This window comes from Rhipicephalus sanguineus, chromosome 1 (assembly GCF_013339695.2).
Source record: "Rhipicephalus sanguineus isolate Rsan-2018 chromosome 1, BIME_Rsan_1.4, whole genome shotgun sequence".
In the NCBI taxonomy this organism is placed as follows: Eukaryota; Metazoa; Arthropoda; class Arachnida; order Ixodida; family Ixodidae; genus Rhipicephalus; species Rhipicephalus sanguineus.
Genome location: NC_051176.1, coordinates 299563087 through 299581213, shown reverse-complemented (window position 1 = coordinate 299581213; position 18127 = coordinate 299563087). Strand labels below are relative to the sequence as shown.

Genomic DNA, 18127 nt, shown 5'->3' with positions numbered 1-18127 from the left:
GCGACTCGACAGGGATGTCAGTCGCGACACGCTGTGCGTGTCGCCTGCAAAAACGAAGTGCGGCTTCTCCGCATAGCTGTGGTAGATAAGCGCAATTACTACGCGCTACTCTCCTAAAGGTAGCATATACAGTAACTCTACTGAGCTCGAGCAATGATGCAGCGTCCTCTCTGGGGAATAAATCGAATTCCGGTCGCTTCTGTCGTCGCTCTGTATGTATGTATACACCCACACATACAAACGCACGCACGAACCGCACATAAAATATGATTGAACCTCCCTTCCCCCCTCACGAAAAAGTTTCTGGCTACGTTACTGTCGGTGCCCTACGGACATGTGTTTAATGGGATATTGATACTGTGCCATGCCTCTCAAGAGTTACTTGCGAATTGAAAGAAAAGCATGAGGCGCTTTGCACACTTCAAAACAACAATGTTTCGGATCACTGGAATTAGCTCTATAGTTTATATATACATTTAGCACTACTTTCAATTTTCACTCACTCGCGTTTAGGTCATTGGAAGAGACAACGCGAGGGGCGACATCGGTCATTAAGTGAAACTCGCCCTTTATTAGCCCACACGCTTCTATATGACGCGACGTACGCCCCATAATCACGCCGTTGTGCGTATTGATTAATGAAATCGCCAAACTTGACCTGTAAATTAGGCTGAAATATTTCCCATTCAAAATCTAACGCTCGGTAGCCTCCTTTTAATGAAGCCACGTCCAACGGGTATACCTTCATCGCGTTTTGCGAATGTAATTATCCACTCTCTTCTTTCAAAAAACTTACAGCTGGCTCAGGTAGTTCAAGATTGCCGTTGACGCTTCACTGTATGAACCCTCCCGCTGAACTCCGGGAAGCACTTTCTAGCCCGCGTGTTGATTACGATCCGGCTCAATTACTCCCGAGTTTTGCCTGACCTCCCGGTGACCGTGGAGGCAGTCGCCGTGTGCCCGGAAGTGGTTTCCAGCCGCGGAAGACACCCGGTCCCGCTGAGAGGCTCCGTTTTCGCTCAAGCGCGCCCCTTTGTTCTCGACTGTCTTCCTCGAGACTTCCGCTGCGCCTTCCTGCTTTCAACGCGTCACTTGACTGAAAGAAGCCGCGCACCAACGACGCTTCTCGTACTCGCACGTGCGTGCAGTGCGTTCAATAAACGTTGCTGCGTTCTGTTGGCCCGCAGATGTGCTACGTTCACGCTGTGCTCGCGACAGTGGTCACATGAACGCGGTTGGTAAGGAGCCCGGCAGCTGTCCGGTTCTCCTTCCGCCTGTGTCCGGGGCTACGCGTAATGCGGGTGACCTGCAGCTATCTGTCGAGAATAAGATCTTTGCTTTGGAGGTGTACGCGGTGCCATACATTCGCGCATGTTCTGTCTCTCGTTATCGTGCCGCGAACGGGCCAAATGGACGTTCTGCGCGCCAACTAGCCAACAGACGTGACTTAATGCGTGCCCCCTCTAGAAGCTCGCATGAAGCCACACTCCATTCAGGATTGGACGTAGTCATTTTTGTTTGTTTTTGAACAACGGCCTATTTGTCAACGCCATCTTTTCGAATCGGTGTCGGCCGCGACCCGTTGCTGCCGTTGCGCAGCTGGCGGGCGTATTGGCCTGCCGCCAGGGGGTGGTGATGCGATGAGCTGTTCTCTAAAGCTGCGTTAGCGTCCCACATTACAGGTCGAATGGCTTGATAACTTACCCTACGCTGCTGTACCATTGCAGCTAGGCCGAAAGCGTGTTTCCTTATCCTCGGAGTCACGTGACCTGAGCAGGAACGTCACCTGTGACGTCGTACCACCGCCAAATTTTGAACGAACGGGAAAGGTTCTGCCTGGCGTTGCATAAGTGCCGCTATTTTACCAGTTTCGGTGGTTGGTCCGTGTCACTATATAGGGGGAAGTAACCTACGCCGTGTTGCGTGCTGTTGCTGTTCTCACTATTTTGCTAGCATCACTACAGCGGCATGCCGCGTACGTGACACTTCTGCTCATGTCACGTGACGGTGACCGGAAGTTTCGCTCTTGAGCGCTTTAGGACATGGAAACGCGCAGGCCGAAATTCAAGTTTCGGGTTCCTTCCTATAATAAGAAAAATTAGGGAGGGGCTAAGCATGTAGGGATGGGTGTTTCAGCTGCACTAACGTGAAACCTGTGGAGGGGCGAAGCATGCAGTGTGCGCCGCTGTTTCCCACAGCAATATCACTGCTAATGGGCATTGAGAGACAGAATACAGAGACCCGCAGTCCGCTTTTAGTTAACGTGCACGCTGACAGGGATGAGACAGCTGCGCATATTGCACATTTTTTATACGATTCCGTTTTCCTGCGCCAAGCTGCTCCAAAAGCATAAACTGCTCCAAAACAGCCTCAAAAGCAAGAATTTTGATGCCCATGTCAGCTTCAGTGGGGAAAAAAGGCCGAGTTGACATGATTTTCCAAGCAGCACCAGGAAATACCAAGAAAATAAGACGTTCGCAGAACATAGACGCGCCCAAGCGTGTTTCTTCTATGCACCTTTCTAATGAACGCTCCCGTGGTGCCGCTATAATCTCCTCTGGACTGGTGTAAATATGCGTCACCCCGCAAAAATGTGCTGCCGTGCCCCGAGCGTGCTGCTTCTACTCTCTGGGCTGTGTGTTCTGGCGCGACTGTCGCTTAGCGAAAACTATACCTATAGTGGCATGCGTAGCGGGGTTGACTGTCGGGTTCTTTGTTGTGCGTAGCGTGTTCCTCCGGTCGCTGCGGTTTTCGTGTCGACGCTGCTACGTGTGGGTACCTACGCGAGCGTTTGCCGTAGGCGAGTACCTTGTTGCGTCAACGTGGCGTCAACTATAGCTTCCTGCATGTGACGCGTCTCCGCGGTGCTTCAGCGCATGCGTTCTCAAACTGGGTTCCGCGAGCGACCAGAACGAATGCAACCTGCTCCCGTTTTACCCCCATTAGCAACTAATTTATTTATTTACACGAGCAAACTTGCATTGCATTTTGCATTTAACGAAGCCATCGCACGCCGCATCCGCTCGTCGAGTAGCGAGAGACCCATGTGATAGAAGCACTAAAGACTCGTCGTCGAGTGCGCGCCATGAAACTTGCATGATTTGCGGACCCGTGGTGACAGAACGCACAGAGAGCTCGTAACTCATGCTCGTGAGCGTTCAAATCCGTTCAAACGACATTAACGGGCACATCGGCGCTGTATTCGTGGATCATGGCGCGTCGGCGATCACGTGGCAGAGTTTTCATACACTGTGATTTGCCGCTGCTCTAGCTATGTCAATTTTGTAAACAAAACGCGCAACAAGCGCTTTGATACGCGTACGAGGCATCGCTTCGCGCCGGCTGTAGGCTACAAGAGCTTTTAGGCTTAGCATTACGACCGGTGTATCGGTATGGTGGCTAGTATCGGTCGACGGCCGTTTCGCTGTGCGACTGGGATGCCTCCTTTTTTGTTTTGGAAAAAAATAAAACAGACCTCTGTACGCCCAGGGCCTTGTTTGAGTGAACAAGTTGCTTACGCTGCGCGGTGCCTGAAGCATGCGACTCGCAGAGCGGCGCGTGGGGGAATCGCAAGTCTAATATATATAGTTCTACATCAACGGCCAGGGGCGTAGCCAAGGGGAGTGGGGGTGGTTGGGGGGTTCAAACCCCCCCCCCCCCGAAAATTTCCAATTTTGCTTGCGTATATATATACACGCACACATACAAACGAGAGCACAACCATGCATAAAGTATGGTTGAACCCCCCCCCCCAAAAAAAAAAAAAAAAAAATTTCTGGCTACGCCCCTGTCAACGGCGATGGCCTTAATTCGATATTAAAGAAAAGATAACAGGCCAAGGGGGACAGTGCATGTTAATACTGTGGTTGCGCGCGTCGAGAGGCGTTTTCACCCCTCCCCCCCCACCCCCCACCCCCCGCCCCTCTGCTTTCGATTGTCTTCATGCTCAAGAAAAAGTTAGGGGTTCCGCGGCAGTCTGGAAAAGCAGTTGGGGTTCTCCAAGGCGAGAAAGTTTGAGAACCCCTGCTCTAGCGGTTTCGCACAAGAAGGCGGCAGCGGACTGATGCGATGCGCGTTTGTGTCTTCCCCCAATAAAAGCGTACAGTACGCTTACAACGGTGCTACTCTTGCATACGCGCGCGTTTGACGAGATGGTCTGTGCGGCGAGGTTTCTTGGCACCCGCGCCGCACTCTTGAAGATGGTCCCGCATGAGGTGGCAGCAAACGGCGTTGCAGCACGCTTTTGTTGTCTGTTAAAAGCGTGCAGTACACTTGGCGCTATGCCAACCGCGTGGCCGAGCATATTGCTGAAGGCGCTTATTGTGATGTTCTCTTGACAAAGAATAACACTGATCTATAGAAAGCTCTTGGGAAGCTTGAAAAGCTAAATAAGCAAACGAAGCAGTAATCTGCTAAATCATATCACTGATCTTAAGCAAAGGCCTACTGCTATGTAACTACAATTCTTGTGCGATCACATTTTTTTTAAATTTTTGATAAGTGTGATGCTTTTTCGTTTTTTTTAATGTTTGAGGTGAACCTAATTTCCAGAACCTTTTTTCAAATATTTCATATGTTTGTTACATGGGCTGGATAGGTCGCGTGGTATATAAAAAGGTAGTGTAGTTCATACCTGGCGATAATCTGTTAAAAAAAAAAAACTTTCTCCAAAGGCTGTTTCAGTGTTATGTGCATTCTAAGCCAATTAAAATACGTACTTGTCCCCCCAAGCTGCTACAAATTTGTTTTTCCAAGCTCCTAGGACGACACATTAAATGTCGCTAACTGCTCCAAATCAAGGATGATCTGCTCATAAATCGAAATTTTGCTGCTCCAAAAACTGCTCCAGTTCAATTTCAGCCGTCTCACCCCTGCGCTGCGAATCTTTATTGTTCAACCACGCTTGTTCAACCTTTATTGTTCAGCCACCATAGAACGGTCGTGCAGCGCGAGCAGTCGGTTTTTTTTTTTTTCAATAAAAAAACTCGCTAGCAGGCGCCGCCTGCGTCGGCGTTGCCTCTCGCGGGAGAGGGCGCTTCCTTGCGAGCTGGTAGTTCAGCTAGAGAGGCTTCTAGCCTCTCTAGTTCAGCGTTCATCGCAGAAAGAGCGTTTCCATAGTCAACGCGCGCCGTTCACTCTATCTCGCCACACGGCGAGCGCTGAGGCGGTGGCGCCCTCTCTTGCGCTCAAGCAAATGAACCGTCACGACAGCAGACGACGATGCACGCTGAGACCCTAAGGTGCTTCGCGCCTAAAAGAAAAACCGCACGTCTATGCTTGTAATCGCATGTTCACACGTACACCGTGGTCGTAAAGAGAGCCCGTCCTGTCATGCTTATGTACACACGCAGCTGACGTGTTTTCCGCACGCACGTGTTTCCCGGCTGCCGCGGTGAGGGGCGTCGTCTTGCGGTTGTGCGCCTTTTCCTGTTTCAGGCGCAACGTGGGCTGCTTTCTGCGAATAACGGGGGTTGTTTTCGGTCGCTTTGGTTTCGAGCGAGAACGGAACTGGGAGCCCGACTGGCGCATGTGTGCGGCCGCCTGTGCTGTTTACATTGCTGAATCTCTTGACACATTACGCAGCTCTCATGAGAAATCGCACTTTCATGCGATTAAATTTGAAAGATGTTGATCATTTCATTGTACGCCCTTAGAGTTCTTTACTTGACCTGAAGGTGGCTTGGCAGGCTGTTCATTAATGCACAATGCCAGGCACGAACACTTGTGCGCAAAGAGGATAACAGTAATAAAAACACGGGTTCCAATCCACGCCGCAAATGTGGTTGACCAGCGAAGCTGTATACCCGATCCGATAGAGCGATGTCTTTCGGCAGCGTTTACAGGCTTCACGAAGTTCTGCATTGGCGCTTGTGCTGAGCCTCTTGGACACGAATCACTGGGTCCTGCCGAGCCTAAGCACGACGCCGTTCTTCATAGCCTCTCTTCGGGAGTCCCATACCAGGCAGCTTCTTCGCCGCATGGGAAACGCATACGGCGAACGCGATATATACGCGCTTCGCCGTATATATCATCTATCAGAGGCGTAGCCAGATATTTTTTTCGGGGGGGGGGGGGGGGGGGGTTCAACCATGCTTTATGTATGTTCGTGCGTGCGTTTGTATGTGTGCGTGTATATATACACATGCAAAATTGAAAAATTTCGGGGGGGGTTTGAACCCCCCAACCCCCCCCCCCTTCGCTACGCCCCTGTCATCTATCGCAGGGTTCTGGAACTCGGCTCAGCCAGCGGGCCGCCTTCACTAAATGCAGTCCCGCAGGGGCCGGGGCAGTGAAGAAGGTTAAAGCGGGCGTGGGGGAGGCTTGAACAAGGTGTCAGCTAAAGTTGCCATTTGAAATGAAAGGAAGCCTTTCCCATACCTCATATATGGGTCATTTCCGAAGGGGATTTGGAGGAGTGAGGATTCGAGAAAGATCGATACCGATCTGCAGAATGACTAAAAATCTGGACGCCGTTTCTGTCCCGCGGTTGTTTCAACACGTGGTGACCATATGGGTTGCCTCACGAAAAGAATGCTTGCGACCAGCTATGCCTGTGTAGCTCATGGACATACTTATTAAAAAAAATTAAAAATGGAACGAAGACAGTCATACACGGGTCGCGGGCGGGCCGCGTGTTTGAGACCCCTGATCTATATCAGATGTTTTTCCTATTGAAACGAATAGTTACAGTCAACGGTGAGCGCCATTGAGTACAGAGATACCGGTAAACGCGCACATTTGTGTTCCAGGTCGTAGTTCCCCGATCATTAAAACAAAAAAACTTAACAGAATAATTTAATGCTGCATGCGTCATTTCAATAGCAATGGGCACTTTTCGATTCTATTCGTGGAATGGCTTTCTGTCAACGAAGAAGAAATCCCGGGATCCGTCTCGTCCATATACACAGCTTCGCGCTGAAATTGCGCGCTGCTGCCTGATCTGCTGCGCGGGAAAGGAATATGGTTGTTGCGGTTCACGGAACTATTAAAATGTTGCACGCTTCCGGTGTGGATGACACTCCTGGTGCGCGTTCGCCCGAGACGGCATGTCCGTGGCATGGAGTTCGCTGGTCGTCTGCGTCTCACGAGCGGAGCATGATAGTTGTTTCTGTTCCTTTTGTGCATGACCTCGTGGGGGTGTTAAAGGGGTACTGACAAAAATTTTGGCCTCGCGTTTTTTTGCTGCAATGTGTTGCTGGGGGCCTGTTAGTCATAACACGGCACATCGTTTGCTGCAGCGCGTTGCTGCGTTTGCTGCATTCAGACGAGAGAGGCTCAAATTTCGAGGCTATAACAAGCCTGGGTTGAGTTTACTCTGTATGCAAGGACACTCCACACGAAGTGTCGGACACAGCAAACGTTTAGAATATATTTTAATTAATTTCCAAAGTGTACCCAAATGCCCATTCTCCCGATCGAGACCCATCGCTAGCGCGCCAACACTGACGTATAGGAGGGGCGACGAAAGTTGTAGTGACGTCACACCAGATCTGCTGCAGTATAAGGTCCATTCGTTTCACCTGCACTTCGCATTCGTTTCACGAGTTCAACATGGCGGCGTCGGCACCGCGGTATTCGTTTCGAAAAAGTGCAGCCGTCGTGCAAGACCAGTTCACGAATTCCCTGCACTTACTCGTGAGGTAGTGCCGAGTCCGTGCAGCACAAGATGGCTGTAACCGCAGCAGACGACGCAGCCGACTGCATTCGTGGCTATTTTAACGGCGCCCAAGGAATACTTCAGTGAATGTTTTCCGGTAGTTTGAAATGCCAGGCAGCGTAAGCGGCGGCCACTTTTACGAATCACAACCTCCACAATTCGCGAGACAGCCGACCGTAGCAGAGGGCTTGCACGACATCTGCACTCTCGTATTCGTTTCGGCATCTCGTTGCTGCTGCACTTTCTGAAACGTTCCCTGCACGACGACGGCACTTTGACGTCACCACCATGAACCAGTTCAGATAGTGCAGGGTGAATCGAATGGACCTATAGTGCCTAGTATAGGCTCCGTGCAGACGTAACTCCGCCGCCAATGAAGGCTCCCCTAGCGGCAACAAGCGCAGACTTGACGGGATACTCTCACCCGCTCGCCCTGCTCGCTCAACGGTTCCGCGATGACGGCGCGCGGCCTTCTCGCGGGTTATTCGTTTTGTGTCGGTTATGCCAAACTCTAAGAATAATTGCTGCGTTGTTGGGTGCAGTAACACCCACAGAAATTCTCCAGGTACGCGATTTTACTGGTTTCCTATCAGAGACCATACGCAATCTGCACGTTTGCCTAGCATGTCAATTACCCTGTGCGCCTTGAGATGCAAAAAAGAAAAAAAAAAATGTGCCGACCTAAATAAGTGCACTAAATGTACATCGCAGAGCAGACTCATTGCCAAGACGAAGTGTCAAGAGGTATTACTTCACACCTTTGTCGCAGTAATTATGCAGAAACGTTCATTTGCCGAAGCATTTCTGTTTAATAACATGCGTGGTGACAGTTCGGCCACATCCTGATGTGGCACTTCGACATACTGCTTGTATATACTCAGCTGCTTGCCTGGGAGCCTACATACAAATGAGCAAATAATCCGTTTCAAAACAAACAAGCTCAGCGTTTGAGTAGAGGCAGGAAGGAGCATGAGATGGGACTGCGATGCCGCGTCGCTGGCCTCTGCCCGGAGCACGTCAGACAATGTGCACTCAGTGCCGCCGAAAAACCTCAGCACGTGCTCGCCGTCGATGCTCTTTGCCCTAACTGTAGAGGCAGAAGTTCCTCCAGATTATTTGTAATGAAGCTGACAAAAAGAGAGAACAAAAAAAAACTCGCTCACTTTTTTCTCTTTTTTTGTGATTGCCACAGGTGAGTGTTTCGGGTAGACGTTTTTAATTAAAGGAAAGCCCCATTATCGCGGTTTGCTTGTCTTCGATGCGCAAGTAATTTCGTTCAGACACAATGGAACTGCCGCGGCGGTTTTATGCTTTCCTGCGACTCCGGCACGGCACTGCCAGTTGGCCGCACGGATATCCCTGCTTTAAGTGATAAGAAAACATTACATGACCTGTAACTAAGAAAAAGCAAGCTTAAACGACATACCTCGATTTTCACGGATCTTCCCGGCGCGTTCATTCGCATCTGTGGTGCGCACTTCCCCGTGACTGACGATCCGCCGTGCAACGTCTCTTCCATGAAGCCGTGAACATGCCTCGACAGCCTCGCTTCGATCGAGAAGCTCTCTGCCCTTATTTAGATTAGCTCCTCGGAAGAAACCATCTATAGCACGTAGCTCTCTGAAATGTAATAATAATTGACACGCTTTGCAGTGCCATGGCTAGCTAACAGCCGCTGTGACGACCGCTCGGCTGCACTGGTTGAATCCGGCGCAGTGAACGCAATGCAGTCGCCGGTGTTGTAGCCTCTTTCAAGCAGCCGCCAAGTCTGCTGCCACGTTAGCCTGAGGGTGACAAGCTGTGATCGTTTAGTGAACGAAGCGGCGCGCAGTTTCACTCAACGAGCCCGTAGCCTCCCTGTCGTCTTCCCTTGCTCATGCATTTTATGCTGCCGCGTTCCCCTGAGGGTGCACGAGGTCTGGCGAAAAGAAGCATACCCTCTAACATCAAGGGTCTGTGGCAGCTGCTAACAATTTAACGTCTTTTGAAAGCGAACGGAAACGAAAACGCGTCGAGCGAAGCAGCAGAACACCGCGCAGAGGCTTGCTGCCGCTTGCGTCGTCTGCTCCCATATCCCGTCAAGTTTGCTGCCGTGGCCGCTGTGGCGCTGGAGGCCGCGCGCGACTGTGGCGGCGCCTAACGTATGCACGGTGCCTATAGTGCCTATAGCTGTAGTGATGTGAATGACCTCCGGTCCTCCGCAACGTACGTACCGGCGAAGCATCGGTTGCTGCATCACGCGCTGAATTTCGATCGCTTCCTGACTAAGTTCGTCACAGCCTTGTGTGGTCACGTGACCAAGCCCCCTACACTGCTACGTCACTGCCCAACCCATGGAGGAATTCCTTCCTCCATGGCCCAACCTTGGCGCCCAGAAACAGAAAGTTGTCCACATAAAAAGGCGATATTAAATTATTTAGCGAGAATACATGAATCTTGGTGCGTGTATCATACTTCCTGAAGCTATAGGCTTCCCAAGCATCGCTTAGTGGCGCTGCTGGATGCTATGAGCTAGTGTGCCTCGATGTGTGCGCCCCCCTTAGGGTGTTGCCATTCTTTGAAGGGGCTGATGCCGCCACGACGCCATTTTTTGCCCCGCGTCTCGTGCCTCTCAGCGCAGCTGCCGTAGAGGGGTGAGACGCCGGTAAGAAGCCGTGGGCTAAAATATGGCAGCCGCGCCGCAGTAGACGCCGCAGATGTCCTCACCCTGGACAAAACGCGCAACAAAACGCGCATCAAGGCACCCTACTATGAGCGTCCCCTTTAAAACGGGGCGGTGACATGTCTGCCACCAGGCTCGAAGAAAAAAAAAAAAAAGCTTCCTTGTTTCATGTTGGCCTAATACCTTATCTACATTGATTAAATCTATGTTATGCTGCTCTATGCTGCTCTTGACAGGCAGCGCCATTTCTGGCATAAAAATACAAACTGGGTGCAAGCAACGCGCATTTTCCCTTCTCTCCAACGCGCTGCCGCTCGCTTCCGTGCACGTGCAGAGCTCTCGCGGTGCACTTGCGGCGCCTCGCAATGTACCGCTTGCAGTGCGGCTTCAAAAGGATGTTCAAGCTTGACTGGCACTTCCGTAAAGCGAACTTGATAAAATGAGAAAGGCTTGTCAATCACGTTAATGGTGAAGAGCAGACGATCGACGACAACGACGCCCGACTCAAAGCGAAATGCATTTCCCAAGTCGCGATAACACCGTGTAGGACGTATACCTCGAGGTAAGTCTCATTCTGTCATGTTAAAGATGAATAATGATCCACATGCACTCCGAAATGAAGCCGTACACGCTATCGATGTTCTGCGGCGTGGACTACGAATCATATGATTGTTGTTTTGATATGGCATGCTTACAGTAGCTGAGTAGCAGCCGTGTACTTTCGTGAACAAACGTTTGCGGCGTGCGAAAAAAAAAAAAGAAATTATACGGCCATGGCACTGTTTCCTGGGAAGGTTAGTCAAGTCCTCCGTGCCGCTGGAAAATCACCCGCCGATTAAGACGCGAGGCAGCTAGCTGAGCTTTAACCACTGTGAAGCAAGATGAACTGCTCGCCTCGTTTTTTCGGCTCCTCGTCATGCTCCACCTTTTTATGAGGCTATCGACTTTACATTGGTATAAAACTTGCTGAGCGAACGCGGCTAGAAGGTGGTTACTTCAAGGTTGCAGTTGCAAAGCATGTATTAAGTGCCAGTTATATTTAGCGGCTTAAAATATATATCGCCCTAATAAAGTGACAAAAACAAAGCAAACCTGCAGAACGATGTCAAAGCTTGCTGAAAATGCACAGACGTCCGTTCCGGCGTGATAAAACAGCCTTCCCGACGCGTGAATTGCAGGCGCCGAACTTCTGACAATGTGCCGAGCTCAGATGAATTCAACCAACCGCGCAACGCTAACGGTATAACGCGAATGTGAACGTTCAGCAACGACGGGTAGGTCTCACGAACACGGGGAATCAAAACACAAAGTTGTTTCACCTACAACCGTAACTGGACATTCACAATGCGAGAAGACAGCGAGTAATCATTACTGTAGTCGCTGCGTGCATGCGCCGCGTTACGTACCGATTCAGGTAGTCGGAACGAACGAAAGTGATGAACTCAGACAGCCAAAATAGAAGGCGAGACAGCGCTGTCAGCTATCCACGCCTGCCGCCTTTATTTCTCGTGCGACACGCCCGGGAACCGATACAGTTTCCCACGTGAATCGCGTGCCTTGGTAGCTTTGGTGTTTTCTGCACTGTTGTGACAGGCCACGACACCGCAATACTTCGGACCTCGGTTGCGCTTTCGCGGGGTCGCTTCTGCCAACGTGGAAATGCAGCTTCGCACAGCAAGCCTCTCGGTTCAGCGTGCCAAGCTGTCGGCACGGCGCCCCGGTTCCCCGCACCGACTGTGCAGCGCGCGCGCGCGCGCGTGTTCCCGCTGCCGACAAACGGGTTGAGTCGGCTGCGCTTGCACCCAGTTGCGCCAGAGCTTCTCTCCAGAGTCGCCAGCTCGGACCCGGGAGTGCAGCTAGCGCACCTGGATCACGTCCGGCAGGCAGCTAAGGCCAGTGGAGCCCAGGACGTAGGGCCCCAGTCATAAAAGCTCCAAGATCCCCCTTTCCCCTTTCCCTTGAATAAAGTTTCACTCTCTCCAGAGCCGCAGCGCGGCGCTGTCGTCGCGCCGCAAACTTGAGGTTGGGTTCCCAATAGGAAACGCTTACAGCAAAGAACGTGCAAGCCACAAATTTGTTGGCACGACCCCTTTAATGCTTCTATCAGCCACCACAATTGCAGTGCAAGTGGAAGCTGTATTCAGCATTAAAGTTTATTGCATAATACCCCGCAGAAACGCGCCACAGTGCGATAAGAGATGCGCAGCAAATTTGGACGACGAACGGGTGCGCTGAGCGTGCGCTCACATTCTTTTTCGGAACACTAAAGCGCAAAGTTCGACAGAGCAGGACAGACGCCATCTCGCCGAATGTCAAGTTTTGTTAAACTATCCATTCACTATCCTGTTGATATGAGGCGCAGCCAAAAGCGTTTCAAAGAGCTGGCTATAGCATGAAGGTAAAATCGTTAATGTGGTTAAAGGGACACTAAAGAGAAACAATGAATTGGTTTAGATTGATAAAGTGTGCTCGGAGAACTCTTGTGTAGTTTATTTCACCACCATAGGTTTATTATTAGAGGAGAAAACCAAGTTCAAAGTTTCATTTTTAAATTTCGTGCCGAACTTTGTAATTCGTGAGGTAAAAGGTTTCAAAGAGCATTTAACGTATTTTGGCGCCACTGGCTCGACTAAATTTCCACAAACTAGTTAGGTCAAGTCTCTGGCCCCCTCAGAGGATAATGTACTTCGATTTAACCGATTAGGAACTACGTAGGCCCAAGCAGGCGCCGTCAAAAATATGTGACGTCACGGCAAATGGTGCGGGAATTCCAAGGTGGCGTCGCCACCTGTATTTTCTTTTTGCGCGTTTTCTCGCTTATTAAGCGTCTTCTCGCAGCAAGCGTGGTGTTTTTGGTATCGTGGAAGACTACTTTGCTAATGCGAGAAAAATCGTTTTGCTCTTTAGTGTCCCTTTAATGGGCCCCTCACCAAGTTTGACAATTTTGAGCTAACGAGCGCAATGCATACATTGGGCGTTCACTATCACGTCTGCCAAAATTTGCAACGCTACGCGCCGCGGAAATTGCTCAAATTTCAAGGTGAACGCTGCTTTCCCTTCCTCTCGCGGGCGCGCGCCCAGAGAATGAGGGGATGACGTACATGAGAAAATGGCCCTACGTAGATGGTAGTGCTGTGACGTCGCTCCTCTACGTAGACGACTGCGCTCTGACGTCGCCAACTGTAGCTACTGACGCTGCGATAATTATTTGACACATGTGTAGTTTGTGTAATTTGTTGCTTGAATAGAATAATAAAACTTGAGAGAAATAATGAGACACACAAGGGGGATGTGTGCGTCTTTTTCATTTTTTTTTTTCGTGAATTGCAGCAAGATGCGGGGCTAATGTGCTTCCGTTTTCCATGCGTTCGTGTCCCCGCGGTTAGCGCATTGAGCAGACGCCAGCCCTGGAAACGAAAGTAATGTTCTGGCGCGTTCGAGCATTCATTATGCTCATTTATTCTACCGCGTCCAAGTAAACGTTAATGCGGCACTGGCTTGTCATACCGCCACTTTCGTGCCCGTACAATGTCGCAACTTTCATGCCCATCCTGCAGAAACAGACAGTACACCACAGAGAACGCCGTCACAACGCCCACGGCCGCTACATAAAGAAAAAAAAAAGGTAGCGGCCGTGCAACGCCGCTCGCGTGCTCGGGCTGGCTCGGGCACGTCATGCGCACGTGACCATGCATGCGCATGACGTGTTTGTGCGTATGTGTCAAGTGAAGAGGCCAGGGAAGAGATTTGGCTTGCGAAGGCTACACGGGGCGAGTGGCAAGGGTTTGAAACTCGCCTCCTCGCATCATGGTTTGGCGCCGCTACAAATTATTGTTTCTCTCAGCTCGTAATGAACTGATTTGAAAAATTCTTGCGGCATACTGCTCTTCATTCGGCACACCACAACTTCCAGCATCTAACTAAAATTTGCTATGTGGCCTGGTGAGGGTCCCTTTAAAGGGGTCATGAACCACTTTTCCAAGTAATGATCTAATGACCTCAGTATCGGAGTTTACTGCCTCCCGAATCGATTGCTGCAAAAATTTCTCGATTCCGTCAAGAATCAGCGGAGTTATGGGGGTTTGGCGCACGCTCCCAGCGCTTTCTCTCTTTTCTCGTGCCGACAAGTGCACTGGAAGTTACACAGGCAGGGATGACACGGGGGAGAGAAGTTACGTCAGCGCGCTTCATGAAACGCGATTGCTCTCCCGCTGTGATTCGCGTGCGCGAGTGCGGCTACCGTAGTGCGGTGCCGGCAAGTGGCGGCACCCCGCGGCAAGAAGCGCATCTGATCCGAACGCCGCTCTCGATTTACGTCAGCTATCGGCCAATAAGCATGCTATGTCTCTTGCGACGTAAACTGGCAGATCCGCGACGTCAACGTGCAGACGCCTCGCCCACCGACGAGAGTGAGAACCGGCCTCTGTTTGAAAAGAGGGCGCCTGAGGAAATGGCAACTTCGCGCTCCGCTTGTGGCCTTTACGCGGCGCGCACAACTGTAATATTTGGCAGAGCAGTTCATAGCCGTGTCAGCTTTCCGCAGGATGTGTTTTTTCAACAAGCCCAAGGGGTACTTCATGACCCCTTTAATAGTATTGGTGCTGAGCAGTTAAAACGCGATAATCGGACCGCATAAAGGCCGGTGCTTTTTTTTTTTTTTTTGTCCCGCTGGGTGGCATCCAATGAAAGCGGAAGCAGGCCTGCTCCTGCATCGTTGTAGCATTTGATCCCCAGGCGATCAGCCACTGTCGCAACAAAGGTTGCAGTGGTCTTAGTTTTTTTGCACTCATTAAAGGGGCACTGCAACACTTTTCCAAGTAATATTCTAACGGCTTCATTGAAGGAGATTGTTGCCTCACGAATCGACTGCCGCAAATTTGTTTAGAATCCGTCAAGTACGAGTGGAGTTAAGGGATTTGTAGCACGCTCTAAGTAGCGTTACCAACCGTCCTGGATTTTGCGGGACTGTCCCGACTTTTCATACAGTATCCCGAGTCCCACGCCGTCCCTGTCGGGACAGCTATATGTCCCGGATTGGTTCCGGGCCGTCCAGTTACAAATTTTTGTGATCCAATGCACGCCCAACAACGCGCGTCGCGCTACGGAACACGAAGTTCGCGTGAATCACACGCACGAAGTTGCGGTGGCTAGCGGTGGCAGCGGGAAGCTTTAGCCACTTTAGCTCAACTTCCGCGTGAAGTGCGACAACTTTAACGAGTACATTCTCCAGCAAGAGGAACAGTTGCGAGCAGCACGTAGCCAGCTTAGTGTAAGAATAGCGCAACAGACAAGGACTGACGACGATAACGCACACAGCGCTGAATACACTTCACTGACTTCATAGCCCGCTGAATTATTACTTCTGAAGGCCGCAACAATCAAGAAACAATGGATTTGTCTGGAAGATACCGCAATAAAGGAAGCTGATTTAGCTGGATCCCTATAATTGAGTAAGGTGGATATTTGGGCCAGTTGGTAAATCTTCATCTTAACACAGCGCACACACAAACACAGAAGAATAAGGAAATGAGGAAGCGCTCGTGTGTGCGCTGTGTTAAGATGGATCCCTATGTTAGTGTCCCCCCCCCCCTCCCCCGGCTCCCTTAATATAAGAGTTGGCACAACCCTAGCTGCAAGCGCCTTCTCCTCTCGTCCCGACGAGCGCGCTGGGAGCTAAGCAGGGAGGGTCGGCATGGGGGAGAGAAGTTACATCACGCGTGCGTCATGACCTTGAGCACTTTCCTTTTTTTTTTCTTCGAATGCGCGACTTACTTTCAATGAGATCGCGAGCGAGCGCGCGGGCGCCTCGCGCCATCCTGAGGCGCGCGCGGTAACTATGCACCTCACGATGCCCAAATCAGCCAATGGCCGTGGATTTTGTGCTTGTGGCGCGGTCATTTGGGTTTATGGCATATCATTTGTCGAGAGAAGAGGGATCAATTTCTAGCTGATTGACAATTCATTGCAAATTCCAGGCCACGTGCTGCGCTGTTATGTTTGGCTCACATGATCTCAGGAGCCTTGACTAGCGAGCAACAGCGTTTTCTGCTCATGCTTAAAGAGTGTTGCAGGGCCCCTTTAACATTCAACCATACCTTATGTATGCTCGTGCTTGCGTTTGTACGTGCGCATGTATATATACGCAAGCAAAACTGAAAAATTTCGGGGGGGGGGGGGGGTTTGAACCCCCCTCTGGCTACGCCCCTGGTTTCTAGCAGCTACAGTTCACATCATATCGGTGTAATTCTGACACAAACACTTGCATCAGAGCCAACATTACCTTTGGCGGCCAGATTTCCAGTTCGTGATGACGCGATTGTCACGAGCGATTGCTCATAGCAGTCGTTATACTAGGGTAAAACAACAACAACGATGTCGCGTTTCAATACGTGAGTACTCCACATTGTTTACAAAACGGACTCGCGTGATGACATCTTTATGTGCTTCACCTTCCGATTTGGCGCTTACTTGAACTTCAAAACTCGATTAAATACATTTTGGGCTGAATTTGTGGCTGATATTGCACAAATTACACCTATGTGCTCCCAGCAGTGCGATGTAACAGTGAGATTGTGTCCGAATTTTTGTGTCAGTGCTCCTTTTCTTAGGAGGCTGCCCCTCCAGCTTACGCTGTGACCATGCTGGGTGTTCTACGCATTCCTGACATATTTTTTGGTGAATTCCCGTTTCGCGAAGTTTCGCGCCACAAATTTCAAAACATGTGACCTCTTGACAGCCGACCAGAGAGCGAACATGGCGGATGATGGCTGTCGTGCCGCCGCCATATGCACATAGTGTTGTGTCCAGAACAGCACCCCAGCTGTGTTGTGGGCAAAGTTGTGACTGTACTTTATCAGTAGTGGAATCAGTAACATGCATGATCACTTCATACCTTGGCATCGATTCTAATGGAGGAACATAAGAAGCCAGCCAATGCATTCGAGTGCTGTGAATGTGTGCCTGCTGCAGCCAAATAGATTTGTGCTATTGAAATCAGAATTGATTCGCATGTATTAAAAGGTACAGAAGGCGTATCTGTATCGCTCCACTGAAATACAGGAGCACATGTAATGCAATGGTTGGACGTAATTCAGATATACGCACAGTATGTTGTAAATGCAGTTCAAAAAAATTTTTACTTATCCGCCACATTGATACCTTTGTTCTGTGCAGGTGACATAACACAGAAGGGCTATGAGAAGAAGCGTGCCCGGCTTTTAGCTCCATATCTCCCATCACATCCTACAGGTGAGAATCAGTTGTGCTGTTCAGTTGCGGTACCTGCGATGCAGCAAATGTTGGACTTTGGTCAGTGTTGCACTAGCTGCTTCCCACAATGTCTGAGTGGTGCTTTTGCTGGGAGTTGGTGTAGTTTTTGCTGATAGATAATGGACCAAGTAATCGAGAGCGGTTAACAGTAAACCATAATGTTACAAATGCACATCTCTTGAAGTATCGCAGCAAACTTATGGTGCATTCGGCTGGGTGCTACCGTGCTCTAACTCTGATTGCAACCATGCGGAGCCCACTCATGATCCGAGCCTGAGAAAGCATGTCCAAACCAAACGTGCAGCCGCTCACCAAAGCATTGGGATGTCACTGCCTCTTCTGTTGCAAGCAAACAAGGCCACGCATGCAGCCGCGGCCGATGTCTCAACTAAACAAAAGCTGCAGTAGCCACGTGAATCACGTCACGCCCCATGGTTGGAGTTTAGAGTGGCTCAGAGTGCACTGAGCTAGAGCGTGGAGCTCTGGAAGAACTTGCCCGCCAGTGTGTGCAGAGCGCTCGATTTCGACAAGCCGAATGT

The 18127-nt window shown here is 50.4% G+C and overlaps 1 protein-coding gene across 9 annotated transcripts in view; it reads left to right on the top strand.

The window, feature by feature from the left end:
• LOC119379352 (disco-interacting protein 2) overlaps positions 1-18127 on the top strand; it is a 226312-nt gene that overhangs the window by 105353 nt on the left and 102832 nt on the right. For all 9 annotated transcript variants that reach the window (XM_049411949.1, XM_049411950.1, XM_049411948.1 and 6 more), the window contains one exon: positions 17493-17567. In XM_049411949.1, coding sequence (XP_049267906.1) covers positions 17493-17567 — 75 coding nt within the window. The remainder of the gene's footprint in view (positions 1-17492; positions 17568-18127) is intronic.